General features: G+C 34.1%; 1 protein-coding gene across 1 annotated transcript in view; it reads right to left on the reverse strand.

Moving 5' to 3' along the window:
* The window catches only part of rtet (major facilitator superfamily domain-containing protein rtet), a 51,301-nt gene that overhangs the window by 13,338 nt on the left and 20,771 nt on the right, over positions 1 to 17,192 (reverse strand). Inside the window, exons 5-7 of the mRNA XM_069822815.1 lie at positions 5,863 to 6,045; positions 3,900 to 4,005; positions 2,092 to 2,312 (exon numbers count right to left, since the gene is read on the reverse strand). Coding sequence (XP_069678916.1) covers positions 2,092 to 2,312; positions 3,900 to 4,005; positions 5,863 to 6,045 — 510 coding nt within the window. The remainder of the gene's footprint in view (positions 1 to 2,091; positions 2,313 to 3,899; positions 4,006 to 5,862; positions 6,046 to 17,192) is intronic.

The raw sequence follows: 17,192 nt of genomic DNA on the forward strand, positions 1-17,192 counted from the left end.
GCTATTTCTTTTGTTATACTTATAAGCGGAACACGGTGTATAAAGAAGAAATAGGAGAAGAAAACTAAGCTATAAGCATATGTATATTATTAATAACTTTCTAGTTACAGACAAACATATCGAGGTCTACCTCAGGGCGCTGTCCTCAGCACAACTTTATTCAATATTTATATAAATGACTTAACCTCCCTATTAGAGGAATCAAACATGAAAACAGCACTATTTGCAGATTATATAGTTTTGTGGACTTCCGGATCTTACAGACATAGAGACAAAATTCAAAATTCTGCTCTTAAAGCTCTAAATCAACTACATGAATGGAATACATCAAATTTGATGACACTCAATTTAAGCAGAAGTAACTACCAAATATTTTCACTTGGTAAAAAAGAAAGAGAATTCAATATCCAATACAATGGCCAACACCTTCCTAGGACTTATGAATCCAAATATCTTGGAGTTATTTTCGATGGTAAGTTAACATGGAGCAACCATTTGAAATACATTTTTGAAAAAGCTCGTAAAAGATTGTCCCTTCTGAAAAGACTAGCAGGAAAGAAATGGGGGTGCTCTAGGAATACTTTGAACACTACATACAAAATGTTTATACAGCCAGTGCTGACATACTGCGGAGAAATTTTAATTACTTCACCTTTCATAAACGAAATAGAATATGTTCAAAACCAAGCTCTCAGACTCATTACTGGTGGAATCAAAACAACTCCAATAGATTCTATGAGATTTCTCACTAATATAAACACCATCAAAATGACAATAGAAGAAAAGCACTGATTCAATATGAAAAACTTATTAGATTACCAGGAAACAATTGGCATTCATACAGTCCTCTCTGTAGATTGAAAACTCAAAAAAGTTTCATATCCATTGTTCAAGAATTAAAACAGAAAATCAATATCCCAAATTTAAAAGAAAACCTACAAATTAAACCAAACCCTTTAACTCTATTAAATATAGAATATAATCTAAATTTAACAGAAGAAATACTAAAATCAGAAGTAAACACTGAAATACTAAAACAATTGTCTTTAGAGACAATTAATATTAGGTACCCTCCACAAAACTGGCTTCATTTATACACCGACGGATCCTTGATCTCCAGAGAACAAGGTGCCGGTGCAGGTGTTACGTGCTGTCTCTTCTCACTCTATAGATCTCTTGGGTATGGAACAACAAATTTTGATGAAGAAATCTTCTATGCCACATCAATAAATTTTAAAATGCAGTTATATTGTCAGACTCCAAAGCAGCTATTCTATCAATAGTCTCTAAACACACACTTTCATCTCAAACAGCAGAAATAACTAAAATTTTCTCTCAATTAATATCACTCAATAAAAGAATTGTATTCCAATGGATACCATCCCATTGTGGAATCCTGGGAAACGAGAATGCGGATGCTTTAGCAAAGAAGGGCAGCACTGCTACTTACAGACCTGTTACTAAATCTACGTATTACTCTGTGAAGAGATTTATTAAATCTACATACTTAGACTTCAACAAACAAAATTTGATAACTCAATCTCAAGGGAAAAAATGGAACTCTCTGCATCAAAATCCACAGTTAATTCCCGATTTACCACGAAAATCGTCTGTAGCTGCATTTAGATTGGCAACAGGCCATGACTGTTTGGCCGAACACCTGCATAGAATTGGAATATATCAGTCTCCTAACTGCCCATTGTGCAACTCAAACCAAGAAATGGATTCGGAACACCTCAAAATCTGTGCTTCAGTGGCTGGTCATGATAATATCTTTGAAAAATATTGGAGTGCAAGAAGTCAAATGACTTTATTGTCAAATGCCTGGCATTAGAAAACAACAACATATTATTAATAAGGACTAGTTATATAAGACAAAAGGGGTAACTGTTAAGAAATAGCTACGATACTAGATACATAGTACATAATATTGTATAGTATGTATAGCACACAGTAAACATTTGGTTAAGATGAGTACCTGGAAAACCATTAACAGATGATGCATGAAGTGAATATAATTTGATGACAATAAATATTCATGCATTCAATATGCACATTCAGAACAATGTGTACTGTTTCAGAAGGACTAACCAGAACTGCTGTGGGTTTAATCTTGTGTTCAGGAAGACGACGAACATAGCCACCCTGCATCACAGCCATGGTGAGACCAATCACAAAGAACATCCAACCCTGTTGCATGGACGTGTAGTTGAAAGCGTGGTGTGTCAGAAATGTTAACGTGAACTCCAATCCTGAATACAGGAATAAGTAGACGAAGTATATGAAGCCGAGGCGCTGTAGTTCTTTGAGATCTGGAAACAAAACATTAGGTTAGTATAGTTGTTAATAAAAATAACATATAATGCAGAACTGTAATGGCACTAAAATATTACTATTACGGTACTCAATTAATAAAAGTATTCTGCCATCAGATGCATATTCGTATGATGATGATGATGATGATATTATTATTATTATTATTATTATTATTATTATTATTATTATTATTATTATTATTATATCACAGCCTCAAGCGAAGTATCTCCTACACCAGGGTTTCTCAATCTTTTGAAGATTCTGAGCACTGCACACATGTAGCATTAAATGAGCGAACACCATGGAATCTAACACGTTTAATAGCCCTATATCAATACATAAATACTTACTTACAAATGACATTTAGAGAACCCAGAGAACCCATAAGTTCATTGCCGCCCTCACACAAGCCCGTCATTGGTCCCTATCCTGAGCAAGATTAAACCATTCTCTATCATCATATCCCACCTCCCTCAAATCCATTTTAATATTATCCTCTCATCTACGTCTCGGCCTCCCTAAAGGTCTTTTTCCCTCTGGCTTGGCCTCCCAACTAACATTCTATATGCATTTCTGAATTCACTTATACATGCTACATGCCCTGCCCATCTCAAACGTCTGGATTTAATGTTCCTAATTATGTCAGGTGAAGAATACAATGCGTGCAGTTCTGTTTCTCCATTCTCCTGTAACTTCATCCCTCTTAGCCCCAAATATTTTCCTAAGCACCTTATTCTCAAACACCCTTAATCTCTGTTCCTCTCTCAAAGTGAGAGTCCAAGTTTCACAACCATACAGAACAACCGGTAATATAACTCTTTTATAAATTCTAACTTTCAGCTCTTTTGAGAGCAGACTGGATGACAAAAGCTTCTCAACCGAATAATAACAGGCATTTCCATATTATCAATACATAAATAAAATAAATAAACATAAGTACATTTTAAAATGCTCACAAGGTACTGAGATTCTTGAACTTGAATGTTATTCAAACTGTCAGTGATATCCAAGGAGAAGTCGCTTGTAGCTACATGTAAATGGTCGTGATCGTGTTTGTTCTTGAGGTATTTCATAAGTGAGAAATTTTTTTTCGCACACAGCCAGATATTTGAGAGAAACGCTCCGCAGTATTTGAATTTTTTTTTTTTGTATCATCTGCTGACTAAGGACTAAGAATTTCAGGGCTAAGGACGATTGGAGATCTATCAATTGAAGTTCCAAACGGGCAGCCATATTATTCTCTTGAATGATCTTGATTTTTCTGAATTGAGAGGGTTATACACTATGAATTACGAGAAGCCCTGTCAGGTTTCTAAGATATTATAATGGCTGGATAGCAACAATATTTGTTCTAGCTGCTACAACGAAGTCTGAATTGAAAAAAGACCTGAAGAATGTTTGTGCTTGCGAGCATTGTTTAATTCGCATGACGAAAGCATCAAAAGTCATTAAAAGAATACCTAGTTCAGAACGCCTGTCCTATACAATCAAGGACGAATTAATCGAACTGTGTGTTGCATTTATACACTTCGTTGAAAATCAAGAAACGTAAAATTAATTAATAATTACTACGGCCAACAAACCAGAATGTGAAATGTTCTTGACAGCCTTAAAACGGAAGAGATCTGGCAAGTTGATGTAAGCTGTAGCCTGACCAAGACTTCCAGCAACTGAACGAGCTCGCTTTTCCTGGAAAAAAATATACACAAGGTATGTAGTAATTTTCGGATGGAAAAGAACAGCAAAATGCAAAATATAAGCCATACTGTTGAACTGAAAGAGACAGAAAACATTACTGCACCATTTAAAAGATAATGTAGACTGGATTTTATCCATTGTTGTTAATGAATAAGGAATTCACAAGGTTTCGAAGATTGGATCTATTTTCGTCTTCAGGTTAAAAAAAATGACGTGAGAAGGAGTCGTTATAAACAGCTATTCTGCTTGACTGACCAATGATTGCCAGGAAAATGTGGAATTATACAAGGAACGAAGAACATATGAGGATTCCAAGACAGAAATATGCGAAAATTTATCAGAACAGATAAATGGAGTAGGGAAATTTCTGTCTTGGAACCCTTATATTACAACAACAATGGAAACAGTCCAATCTACACCTCTTCTAAACGATAAGTCATAACTCATAAGTAACTCAGGTTGACAAAAATGTATTTCAACTACTTGGGATCTTCTAATTTAACTGTGTCACACGGTTTTTTCTTTAATCTTTTAATCTGTCGGTCTCTAAATAAGACACCAACAAATGGGCTGAAGAGTCTGGAAAGCAAAATCCTGCAAATTGGAGTAACTTATATTCTCTAACACTTATAAGACAATGAAGAACTATTTCGACAGACAGACAGACAGACAGACAGATAGATACATAAATACATAAATAAATAAATAACATAACATAAATAAATGAAATAAATAAGCAAATGAATGAATGAATAAATGAATGAATAAATAAATAAATGAAATAAATAAGTAAATGAATGAATGAATAAATAAATGAATAAATAAATGAATGAATAAATAAATAAACAAATGAAATAAATAAGTAAATGAATGAATGAATAAATGAATAAATAAATAAATGAATAAATAAATAAATGAATAAATAAATAAATGACATAAATAAATAAATGAAAAAATTAATAAATTAATTAAGTAAATAAATGAATAAATTAAATGAATAAAATGAATAAATAAATAAATGAAATAAATAAATTAATTAATAAATTAAATAAACGAATGAAATGAATAAATTAAATAAATGAATAAATAAAATAAAATAAATAGATAAATAAATAAGTGAATAAATAAACAAATAAGTGGATAGATAAATAAATAAATAAATAAATAAATAAATAAATAAATAAATAAATAAATAAATAAACTGTTTTAATATTTAAATTTTGTTATTTTACCTGATTGACTAGTTACAATGTAGTTTCTATCATCCTCTAAATTCTAGTGAAATCCACGCTATCTCCTAGCTTTTGTTATGGTGGTGGGTGGGGTGTGTTTATGACTGATAATATTGTATCAAAAAGGGTATGTGTTCTGAAATTGAGCTGAATGTTGAGAATGTGTTGCTAATGTGTTTTTGTGTGTCCATAAATTTCGTATGGTTGTATAGTGTCAAGTTTCTGGTTTTTTGGTTAAATGTGTAATGTTTTCATGTCAGTTTCTATGTTGCTGTAGTTATGGTTGGAGTTTGTGAAGTGTTCAGCGTAGCTTGAATTGTTGTGTGATTTAGTTATGCCTATGATCTGTTATCTACATCGTACTGCAAAAAGGTCTTCCAGTTTATGTGTCTTGTCTTGTGTTGAGATGTTTATGTGGTGTGTTTTGTGTTCTGTATGTGATGTTGTATTTTAATTTCTTGAAAGACATGCAATGTTTTATGTGATTTTAAGCAGGCCTACATAGTGGTTTATTCCAATTTTCTGCACAAAGAAACAATTGTCTACATTCTTGTCAATGCATCCAAAAGCAATTAACTTATTGTAGAAGGTACTGTATCAGTTTGGCTGGACATACCTTAGGCAAAGTCTCTTTGAAACAGCACAGAACAAATGTCACGTCAGCAAGTGCCAAGGCAAGAGCGAACAAGGCAGGCACCACAAACCAGTCTCCAGTCTGTCCATGCGACCAGTGCGCGAAGAGAGCCCCAATGACGGGGCCAACAATAAACCCCACAGAGAATGCAATACCAACCAGAGCCTGAAACACACAGAACAAGCCATGCTTACTGGATTAATACAAGGAAAAAACTATTAATGTAGCATCAACGTATTACATCTTATTGTTATTCTTTATTTAAAGTCCCTACTAAAATGTGGATCATTAATTGCTAAAGCTCTTCTCGATGTACCTGGCTTTCCACAAGAGTGCTCTGAAGAAACTAAATTGTTGCTTTTAAAGATATTTGTCAATGTTAGATTGCACTATATAAATAAATTTCACAATGAAATGCTTCAGTGTAATCGAAAGAACACTAGATGTTTAAAGTTGTGTCACCTAGGCTCTTGAAATTTCTAGAGAAATCATCATTCGCATACTCCTTTCAGTGAATATGTTTTTGATTGTAGCCTACTCATTTTATTATTATTTTTATGTATTATTTTATTATAGACACAGAAAAATTACGTCTGTTGTAATAAAACTGATTGATTATGTTTTATTTTTAATTCTGGTGTGATTATTATTGCTTAACTTCATCCTAATTTAATAACTAGCCCTACACTAGAAATACTAGTACACGAAGGCCTACATTACACTCATTAATTATTATTATTATTATTATTATTATTATTATTGCCGGTACTATTATTTTATTGTAGCCTATTAACTGCAAATTAATATTTTATTAGTTTCGTGGTTCATTATCGTCCCATTCATTTAAAGTTATATTAAATATCAGTTCGTTTTGCGTAAACACCCAAAAACAATACCATCATCATCAAAATACGGTACAGTGAAAGGTCCTTTACGGTCTCTGTGAGTCACTCTCGGTCCATCCAAAAACAATATTACAGGCCTAACTATTTCTTGTATCTTCGAGTTTATGTTGGAATTTAATATACTTCATGAAAATATTAAATAAACCTTATGTAGCCTACCGGTATTTAATATTTCAATAACGAAGGAAGGTGTTAATTTTTCCAAAAGAACACGATAACGAAAGAAAAAATATATTTCGTCATCTGCTAGGAAAGGAGTCTGTGATGAATTTGCTAATAGATAGCCACTAGGATCGCTACTATCGCCTCAACCCTCAACTGTCAATGGATGCATATTCCTTATGTATTGAGCTTCGTGACTGTATATACTGGACTGTGAACTACTATACGCTAAGCTTTCAGCATTTGTGCTTTTTCGAATACTGGTATCTAAAATATGAGATTGCAGGACGAATAAAAATAAATACCTATAACTATGGTCCTGGAACACAAATTCAAATGTTGTACTCCATAACGTAGTACCTCGTTTATCTATATTTTTGATGTACTATAGTTTGAAGTCAAGTCACTGCAGCTATCTACGAACGGTCTATGTTACTTCTACAGGGACATCATTTTATTTTTACTAACATTTTTAATATTAACCTGTCTATACCTTTAGAGAACCGGAAACACCGCTTGCTCCCCCCTCCAAGACTGGAGTTCGATGATACTGGCGTAAAACACAAATCACTCTACTAGGTATAGGAAGGAAGAAAAGTAGTTCATCCATTTACGTGAACTAGGAAATATCGCGATTTTGAGTTTGATAATTTTCATTAGGTTTTTCTTTAATCAAAGTACAGTACTGTATTAAGAATAAGTGTTTTTACTCACGAAGTGAGTTATCCATGCGAACGTATTCATTATGCAGTGTATATTATACTGTCTACAGCACATTAGCGTACAATATAGAGAAAGAAGTTAAATTGAAAAATAATCATAATATGAATATTTAAACACAATTTTGAAAATGGTGGCCGTTCATTTCGATACAGGCTTCAGTTCTTTTGTGCATATTATCGCACTATAGACTATTGCATCTAATTCCAATTGCCAGTTTCGTCCTTCGTACTAGTAACTCATGTTGAAATAATTCTGTACCTACTCTACGTACTGTGAATTCAATCTTCACTTCTGCCCGACCCGAAAATATAAAATTACTCAGACATGCTATCTACTGTCCGTCCAAGTGGTTATGCCGCAGGATTGTAGAAAGGGAGGAAATCACGTGACAGTTAATTACTTAACGAGGCCCTTTTATTTAAGTTAAATTAAACAGCTGTATAATATTACGTAAACTTCCAATTCCTACGAGAAATTAATGTTTTCAGAAAAGAGCTAAGACAGCCCAGCTATTACAGAGGGGCGAGCAGAAGCAGGTGGGGGAAATCGGGATGCGACGTAGGCAAACGGACAGTACCTGTGCGAAAATATGATTCAATATTGAAAGCTCTTTCGTCACTAGAAAACGCGAACATATTTCTGGAACGTACTATACTCAGTAACTCAGTACTGCTTACTATCTGCGGTCTTGGTTCTGTGTGGAGTTGGAACTTCCTTAGTAGAAGGGGTGGGAGTGAAGTACATTCAAAAACTCAGGTACAATAAAAATTGAAGTAAAAATAAAATGATGTCCCTGTACAATGTTCTTTGAATAGTTGTATCGTGGACCATAGTTGTGTTCCAGGATCATAGTTATGGGAAATGACGGTACGTTCTTAATATGTAAAATGTACGGAACAAGATTAAAATATGGAACTGCCCCATTAAATACACGACTAACCGTCATCTCGATGTTACTACTATTACGTAATAAACTGGATTAAACAACTAGTTTCTATTCAAAAGCAACAAATCTAATGCAAATAACCTAATTGTAACCACAATTTCCTGAACAGGACATAATAAAATAATTCAAGCTGAAGGTCAATTAAACATGTCTAGTGGAAATAAAAAATAAAATGACAATACATATTACTACATTCAATTTCTGATTTAAACTAGCAACTTCCTCAAATCGCAGGAAGTTGTATGTCCGCAAGACTATTAAAAACGAATATTGGTCGTGTTGAAGGTTCTACGTAGCAGCACACTACTTCATTGAGATGAAAACCAAAACGATAATCAACAATTTGTCATACCGTACGGCATTCTTTTTTTTTTTTTTTTCATTTTGTTAACTTTATTTATAGTATACATGCTTTAACATCTATGGTCATATCGCGTGATTTTTAGGATCTGTGGGTATACCAGTAGGCCGTTTTCACTGTTGTTGAGTTCCTGCCTCTATTCTGTGTTGTACATGGCTTGCGTTCATGTATAGTAACTAATTATAGATTTGATTAATGTTTATGATATTGGTGATGGAGGCGGTGATGAATCCTGGCACTTTCCAATCCGCCACTTACCCTTGTGACTGAGGAGACCCATGAAAAATCCCAACGCAACCGTCTCAGCCAACTCGCTCGATTGTTAATCTAATGTGCGTATCGGAACTTCAACATATGGCAACAGCATTAACGTCCACTTTACAGTCATACATTTATTAGTTTCGAAGTACAACAGACATAATGTTATCAATTTCTACATTCCAACATAAAAGTATCAGTGTATCAGAGGTCATACATATACAATATCACATGGAATGTCTCACGACAGACGTGGGTATTTCAGAAAGTGATTATCTTGAGAAAATTCTATTTCCTACTTTTTTTTTAAGAAAATGCTTTTATTCTGTTCTCTCCCTTATATGCAGGATGTAAGGGGCATGCGTGCAAATGTTTTGATATTTATTTACGGAAAATGCACGTAAAACGTCCTATGTACTCTATCACTTCCTTTAATAGTTTTTGTATTATGAAAGGCTTGTCAGTTTAGACCACATTTATAATATTTTTGTGCGAAATCGTGCGTATTTGCTTGTTTTCCGCACAGAACCAATACGCGGTAAGTGTGAAATACCACATTCAGTATTCCCAACGTAACACACATAACAATTTCCCTCTTCTTACCGCTTAAGCGCGACATTCATTTTACTGCTTTAGGCTTTTAACATATTATTTTTAGAGACGTTTAACATAGTAATAATTATAAATTGGAAACTTACCACTGCAATTTCACCTAAATTGCAATGTTAATTATTGTTTTTAAATATTTGCAAAAATTAAGTGAAGTCTACTACTCCACGAAACTTATTGCATTCCTGATACAAGTAACATTAAGGAAGCCGTGAAAAAATCAACAAGATTCCAGATGCCGATGTTATTACTGCAATATGTTATATAAATAATATTGTTAAAATATTAAAATGAAAAATAAATCATTACATAACCTTACCGTTTGTTTTAAGTTCGCATTTATAGTCTGGGGGGGAAAAAAGACAGACGTATATCACGGCCTGCTGGAGTATAGTAAACACACACAACATTTATAGAAAGATATTTTGGTTTTCCGAAGTTGCCGTCATTAAACAGAAACCAACATGCAGATTTCATTGCAACTAATTAGAAATTCGTCTTTCAGGTATGTAATAAACGATCTTCGCACAAAATAATGTACGATACACGAGCGGTATGTTTGTTTTCATGTTCTCGGAAATTAAAAAAGCTCAACTACGTTTCGCTTTTTCAATCTTTTCCTCGAACATGAAAACGTCAACATACCGCTCTTGTAACGTATATTACTATTGGATCACATATATCCCAGCATTATTTTAGTTTAGGGTAATTAACCTTGCAAGAAGCTAACTACCAACATTTGATGCAATGGAAAGATCCACTAATGCTGAATTTTGTGATATTAATTTAAAGTACGTAACAGCAAGGGAATCTGCAAACTTGGTAAGGGAGCTCTACTGGCTACTATTTCCAAATAGTGGGATGCCAAATACATTAATGTTGGTTACTGTGCGGCAAAGACTCCGGCATACAGGATTTCTTCGTCCTTAGATCGAGAATCGTGGTGCGCAACGTAACGTTTCCTTTCGTAATGTGACATAAATTAATAAATAATTAAGAGACTATTAAGAAAACAGTATACTGGGTGTTCATTTCAAAGTGTGTCATGACGTCACTGTTGTGAGTCAGCGATTTAAAGCGAGTTTCAGCTTTTATATCAGAGAAGTTGCCTATTAATCAAGGCGTTCAATCTGAACTTGAGAACGTGTACGGTATAACTTGAACGTCGTAGCAACAGATGGCGGTCTGTACGGTCTGTGTGCTACCATAACCTCTTTCGAACTGTGTTTTGCGCGGCCAAGTCGTACGCAGGGTATTTGTTATCATCGGTTGCGTACGGCAACATTCCACAATACAAATCAAATGCTCCGTGTCCATGTTGACTGTCGAAGTTAATGTCAACAAATACGTAAGAAATCGTTTTAACCCTCTCCCCATATCCCGACAGTAAGAAAAAAACCCACCTCAGTACATGTTTCCAAACAGTTCACATTCCTGCCACTACCGGCGTTACCGTACATATCAGTAAGTACTCTTCAGAATGAACGCCGTACTTGCTATGCAACTTCTCTGACACATAGGTAGTACATGTCTGCGGAAGTGTAGGAAGATTGAATTCTCTAGGCTCATCGACTAGCCATATGACGATATACAGCGAGCCATGACACACTTTGAACTGAACACTCAGCATTATTCCGGCACATATTGAAATAAACATCTACTTCGTAATCTAAATTTTGAATATATAGCCTATTGTATATTCGGCTTACAAGCAAAACACATTAAGTCAAAGATAATTACGTCTGGGAAAAAGGAATTTTTGAAAACTCTCAACAAAACTGAGTCCTCAAAATATTTTTAGTAAGGTGTTTATCTTTATGTGTATCTAGTAACGCCGCACTTCGATTATTGTGACGTTTTGTTAAGTGATCTAAGTTCTGAACTGTCAGTCAAGTTACAGCGAGCTCAGAATATGTGCATCAGATACGTGTGCAACATCCGACGATATGATCACATATCACCGTCCTTCGCAAGTCTCTCGTGGCTCCGACTTAAAGAACGCAGAACTTTTCACTCTTTGTCTTTACTCTTTCGAATTCTGCACACCTCAACACCAAATTACCTTTCGTCTCGTTTCTCTTATCTATACTCTAACCACGACGTAAATACCAGATCACTTATCTGTGGCACGCTAAATATACCTCTTCATAGAACATCTTGTTATTCCTCATCTTTTACAATATCCACCTCGCGTCAATGGAATTCCTTGTCACAAAGTATTAGGGGCTGCAAGACAACAAACACCTTTAAGAACAGCTTAAAAGATAACCTTATTAGCATTTCACTCCAATCATACTGATTTAAAATATTACAGACTACACTGTTGCTTTTTTTCTTTAGACATCATCCTGATTGTGCTGCATTTTCAAAATTGTCTCATAATAATCTCTTCCTATTATCTAATATAATTCGAAATATATTAACATTCTATGTATTTTAGCTTAATTCTGCTACACAGTTTATTTCAGTGTTTAATTAATAGTTCATAGTATTTTGTTGTTTAATTCGTAAATAACTCTTGTATACATGTAACTCTCATCTAAATCAAATTGTTGAATTCTTTGTAAGTTCATGCATATGTATATACACTTTTTGCTGGTTGAGTGGAAGAGAAGGCCTTACGGCCTTAACTCTGCCAGCTAAAATAAATTATTATTATTATTATTATTATTATTATTATTATTATTATTATTATTATTATTATTTAATTTTCCAATTCTAAGTTTACTGACATACATACTGTATATTATATACGCCTTTTCCTCAGAAATAATAATGTGTTTTGCCTATAAACTGACGATATTATCCAACCTACATAATTTAGTAAAAAATTATGACGTACTGAAGTTATATCAAAACTAATTTTGTACCGGACTACATCTCAAATTTTTAGAAGATTACACACAGCAGGATATGAAATAACTTTATCTTTTCCTACATTTCAAAGTAACAGCATTATACAAACTTAAACACTTCCTTTCGTCTTATCTATCACACTGTGTTTACTAAGACCAATAAAAGCCATCCTGTCGAGTAATGTCTCAAAAATGACACTATCGAACTACATATGAAGGGTACACGGGAATAACGATCAAGGTTCATTTTAGAAAGTTTCGAGAAAAACGAATTTCAAAGTTTAAGCACTTAATACTTTGTTATGTGTGTATTTAATATTAATTGACGTAGTGGAATGTCAAGAACGATTATTTCTTATTACTAGCTAGACCACATGATAGTACTTCCTTTCCACTATAAGATAGCATTATTAACTCAATTTCCATTTTTGATGGACCTTGATCGTTTTTCCCGTGTACCCTTCATATGTTTGATGTAAATAAAGGCACATCGAGTAAATGCTTAGAAAGATATATATGATGAAAATTCGTAGTTAAAAGATCAATGGCAATGGCTGTTCAAGTGATGCAATCAGCCACTCCACACCTACCCCTTCCAAATATAAGAGCTGGATTCAAGAATGTTTCGTAAATTTAATACTTTACAGAATTTGTGCTTTTTTTATTGGTTAAGATACAGTCGAGATTTGCTGTCAGAATGTTTCGTTTCATTAAATTCGTGATGTACCATCGTGCATTAACAATAAATAATACACAAAAATCCAATACGAGAGTTTTTTCCCCCCAAATATTAGGCTGATCCATAAGTTCGTAGCGTTTTTGTTTCGCGTGTTGGTACTCCGGTTGCTATGGGTTTATTTATCGATTGTTATTTTTTATTTGACGTTCAATTGTGCTTGAGTTTACAAATTGAAGTTTTGATTTTTGCAGATAATGACTGGAGCCGTGGATACCGACAAGGATTTTCAGGGTTCGCAATGTTAACGCCAAAAAATTCGTATTTCATAATGTTTCAGTAAAATTTTAATATTTCATTAAGATTTTTTTTTTTATTTTTGCTCGATGTTTTTCCCTTCAGCTACTAATTCCACAATTTGGGACATCTGGCCGACATACGGCCAACCACTAGGATCCAGAATACAAAGCAGAGGTTTCATATTGATAGTACCAGGGTAAAGGACTCAGCAAAATGATGAGAAGTCACCCTCACTGTCGAAAGAATCCTCACCTCTATCCACGCATTGCACATCCCAGCCACATACAGTATTTCCCTCGCCCTACATTTTCTTACAAATGATTTTACATCATCGACATAACCGCCTTCCTGGCGGGAAAGAGAGAACCAATTACCTTCTTTATTTTGTATATTTTTGCCATTTTCTTTTAGAGATCCACTTGTTTTCAATTTGTTTACCAGTCTCAGTATTGTGTTTCTATGAGGGGGATTACGAACACCAAATTCTCTCTGGTATGCCCTTTGAGTAGCTGCTTCACAAGGAAGAGCCGTTGATTTAATGTGTACTGCATTTTCAGTGACTGAAACAAAATGTCGAAAACAGCTGCCAACAATAAGGAATAAAGAAAAAACATCTGCGCATCTCATGACAGGGAATCAAAACTCCTGCTTAAATTGACGTTAAAAACTGGTCATTAAGTGAATTTACAGCCGAATAAATAAATAATTTTCAACATTATTTGCTACAGAGGTTAGTAATCTCAAAAATATACTCTACATTTGAGGTATAATAAATTGTGGCTAGCATCATTCGTTTTGAAATAAAGAAAGAAATAAAGAGAGAAAGAAAGAAAGAGAGAAAGAAAGAAAGAGAGAGAAAGAAAGAAAGAGAGAAAGAAAGAAAGAGAGAGAAAGAAAGAAAGAGAGAAAGAAAGAGAGAGAGAGAAAGAAAGAAAGAAAGAAAGAAAGGAGAAAGAAAGAGAAATAAAAAGAAAGAGAGAAAGGAAGAAAGAAAGAGAAAGAAAGAAAGAAAGAGAAAGAGAAAGAAAGAAAACAGAGAGAAAAAAGGAAGAGAGAGAAAGAAAGAAAGAAAGAAAGAAAGAAAGAAAGAAAGAGAGAGGGAGAGAAAGTGAGAGAAACAGAAAGAAAGAGAGAGAGAAAGAAAGAAAGAAAGAGAGAAAGAAAGAGAAAAAAGAAAGAATGAACGAAAGAAAGAAAGAGAAAGAAAGAGAGAGGGAGAGAAAGTGAGAGAAAAAGAAAGAGAGAGCGAAATAAAGAGAGAGAGAAAAAAAAGAAAAAAGAGAGAGAGAGAAAGAACGAAAGAAAGAGAAAGAAAGAATGCGAGAAATGAAGAAAGAAAGAAAGAGGGAGAGAAAATGAGAGAAAAAGAGAGAGAGAGCGAAAGAAAGAGAGAAAGAAAGAGAAGGAGAGAAAGTGAGAGAAAAAGAAAGAGAGAGAGAGAGAAAGAAAGAAAGAGAGAAAGAAAGAAATCAATAAAGAAAGAAAGAAAGAAAGAAAGAAATGTGTTAGTTTGTTAGTTCTATATAAATCACTCTGTACAAAACGTGAAGATATTTAAATAGTTTGTTTATTCCTATGGGGTGAAAAATAGGCATTCAGCCTAAAATCCGAGGTTCACTTACTGCTAAACTGACGTTCAAAATTCTTTTCTTAAGAATTTTACCCTGCTGATTCCAGTAAATAATAATTCTGTGGTTAGGGAATAACCAGTTACGCAAGTCGAATGCAAGTAATGTCAAGGATATCATACTGTGTGAAGTTGACCTTCACTGTAAGCTTTACCTGTTTAGTTTTATAGAAATGAAACAGCTTTACGCAAAATTAAGTCCAACAAAATATTTAATTAATCACCCTGCGCTCTCCGATAGAAAACTATAAAAATACCTTCGAAAACATTGACCACGGCATTAATATCCTACTACGAAAGCAATAATATCGTAAAATAATACGACGCGCTATTACAGGGCCATATAAAACTGTGTCAATTTATCCGTGCTTCTGACGTTATAATGTAAATTTAGTGCCTATGCATGACTGTTTCAACTGTTTTGATTACCACAGCAATGCGGTAGACTGGCCATAAACCCCATTTTACTATGTATTTATGTACATTTTTAATATTCTTATATGATAAGAACCTTACGTAGTTTTAAGGCCAAATATGTAGAAAATGTCGAATAATATCACTCTTATCAAGTAGTACATTATCACTACTATTTTTCAACATTACAAAGCAGCCAACTTGACAAACATTCAACGGTCTCGCTTTCTTTTACGAAGACCCAGAACTTCGCAAAACCAAAAATATACTTAATTACTGTAAATTTATCATAATTAAACGGATAAGCCACCGGCGTAGCTCAGTCGGCTAAGGCGCTTGCCTGCCGATTGGGAATTGCCCTCGGGCGTGGGTTCAATTCCCGCTTGGGCCTGATTATCTGATTGGGTTTTTTCCAATGTTTTTCCTAACCGTATGGCAAATGTCAGGTAATCTATAGCGAATTCTCGGTCTCATCTTGGCAAATATCATCTCGCTATCACAATCCCATCGACGCTTAACAACATATCGTCGTTGTTCCTGCAATAACTCCTATGTGTAAAATATGAAATTTTTCAGTAGGAAGAAAAAACACATTTATTCTTCTACAGCAGTAATGCATAGGAGATTGTGAATTTTTACATTTTCGAAATAAAGAAATATAATTACATATAGGAGATTTTGTTTGCTGTATCACTATTTAAGTTATTTAATAGAATAAAAATCTGAAAATCGATAAATATGTCACATAGAAGTTATTGCCGGAACAACGACGATATAGTGCGTTTCACGAATAGAGAGAGTTGACCATATTCCTGGAAAACCTGCACGTTACTGTTTGTGATACAGGTATAATTAGGGAGGGTTGAAATAAAGTCGGTGATGTATTCTTCCCCGACGAAACATGAACATGACAAAAGATAAACTGTGGACAATTAGTGCGTCGATTGGTAGAAGGATTATAGTACTTCATGCCGGTAGTGAACAGGGGTTTGTAAAAAAAAATGGGTTACTGGTATTCAAATCCCGTTCAACTAAGGATTATTACGAAGAATGGAGAGTAACCTTTTAAAAAATGGTTTGAAGAGCAGCTTTTACCTAACATTCCACCTAATTCTGTGATTGTTATGGATATCGCAATACATGATGCATGCACGAGTGTTCTACCAGGATTATGAAGTTTCTTTTGAAACGTTCGGTAGTCCTCCGGTCCTCCTGCAAATCTGACCTGTTAATAGTTTAAAAACCCGGCGAGGCAACCCTCTTTATTCGTGAAACGAATTATAGTAGTTAATACAGCGTCGTTCAATAACCAAGTAAAAGAAAATAAACGGATCAAAATTCTTAAGTATACACAAAATAAAATTATGGCTACTTTGGGGTAGCTAAGAAATCATGATTTCCGAACACTTTACAACTATTAAAATAACCAGAGTGATGCATGTACATTAAATGATGTCATTAAATTGATCTGTTTTA

Source organism: Periplaneta americana, chromosome 4 (genome assembly GCF_040183065.1).
Source record: "Periplaneta americana isolate PAMFEO1 chromosome 4, P.americana_PAMFEO1_priV1, whole genome shotgun sequence".
Classification (NCBI taxonomy): Eukaryota; Metazoa; Arthropoda; class Insecta; order Blattodea; family Blattidae; genus Periplaneta; species Periplaneta americana.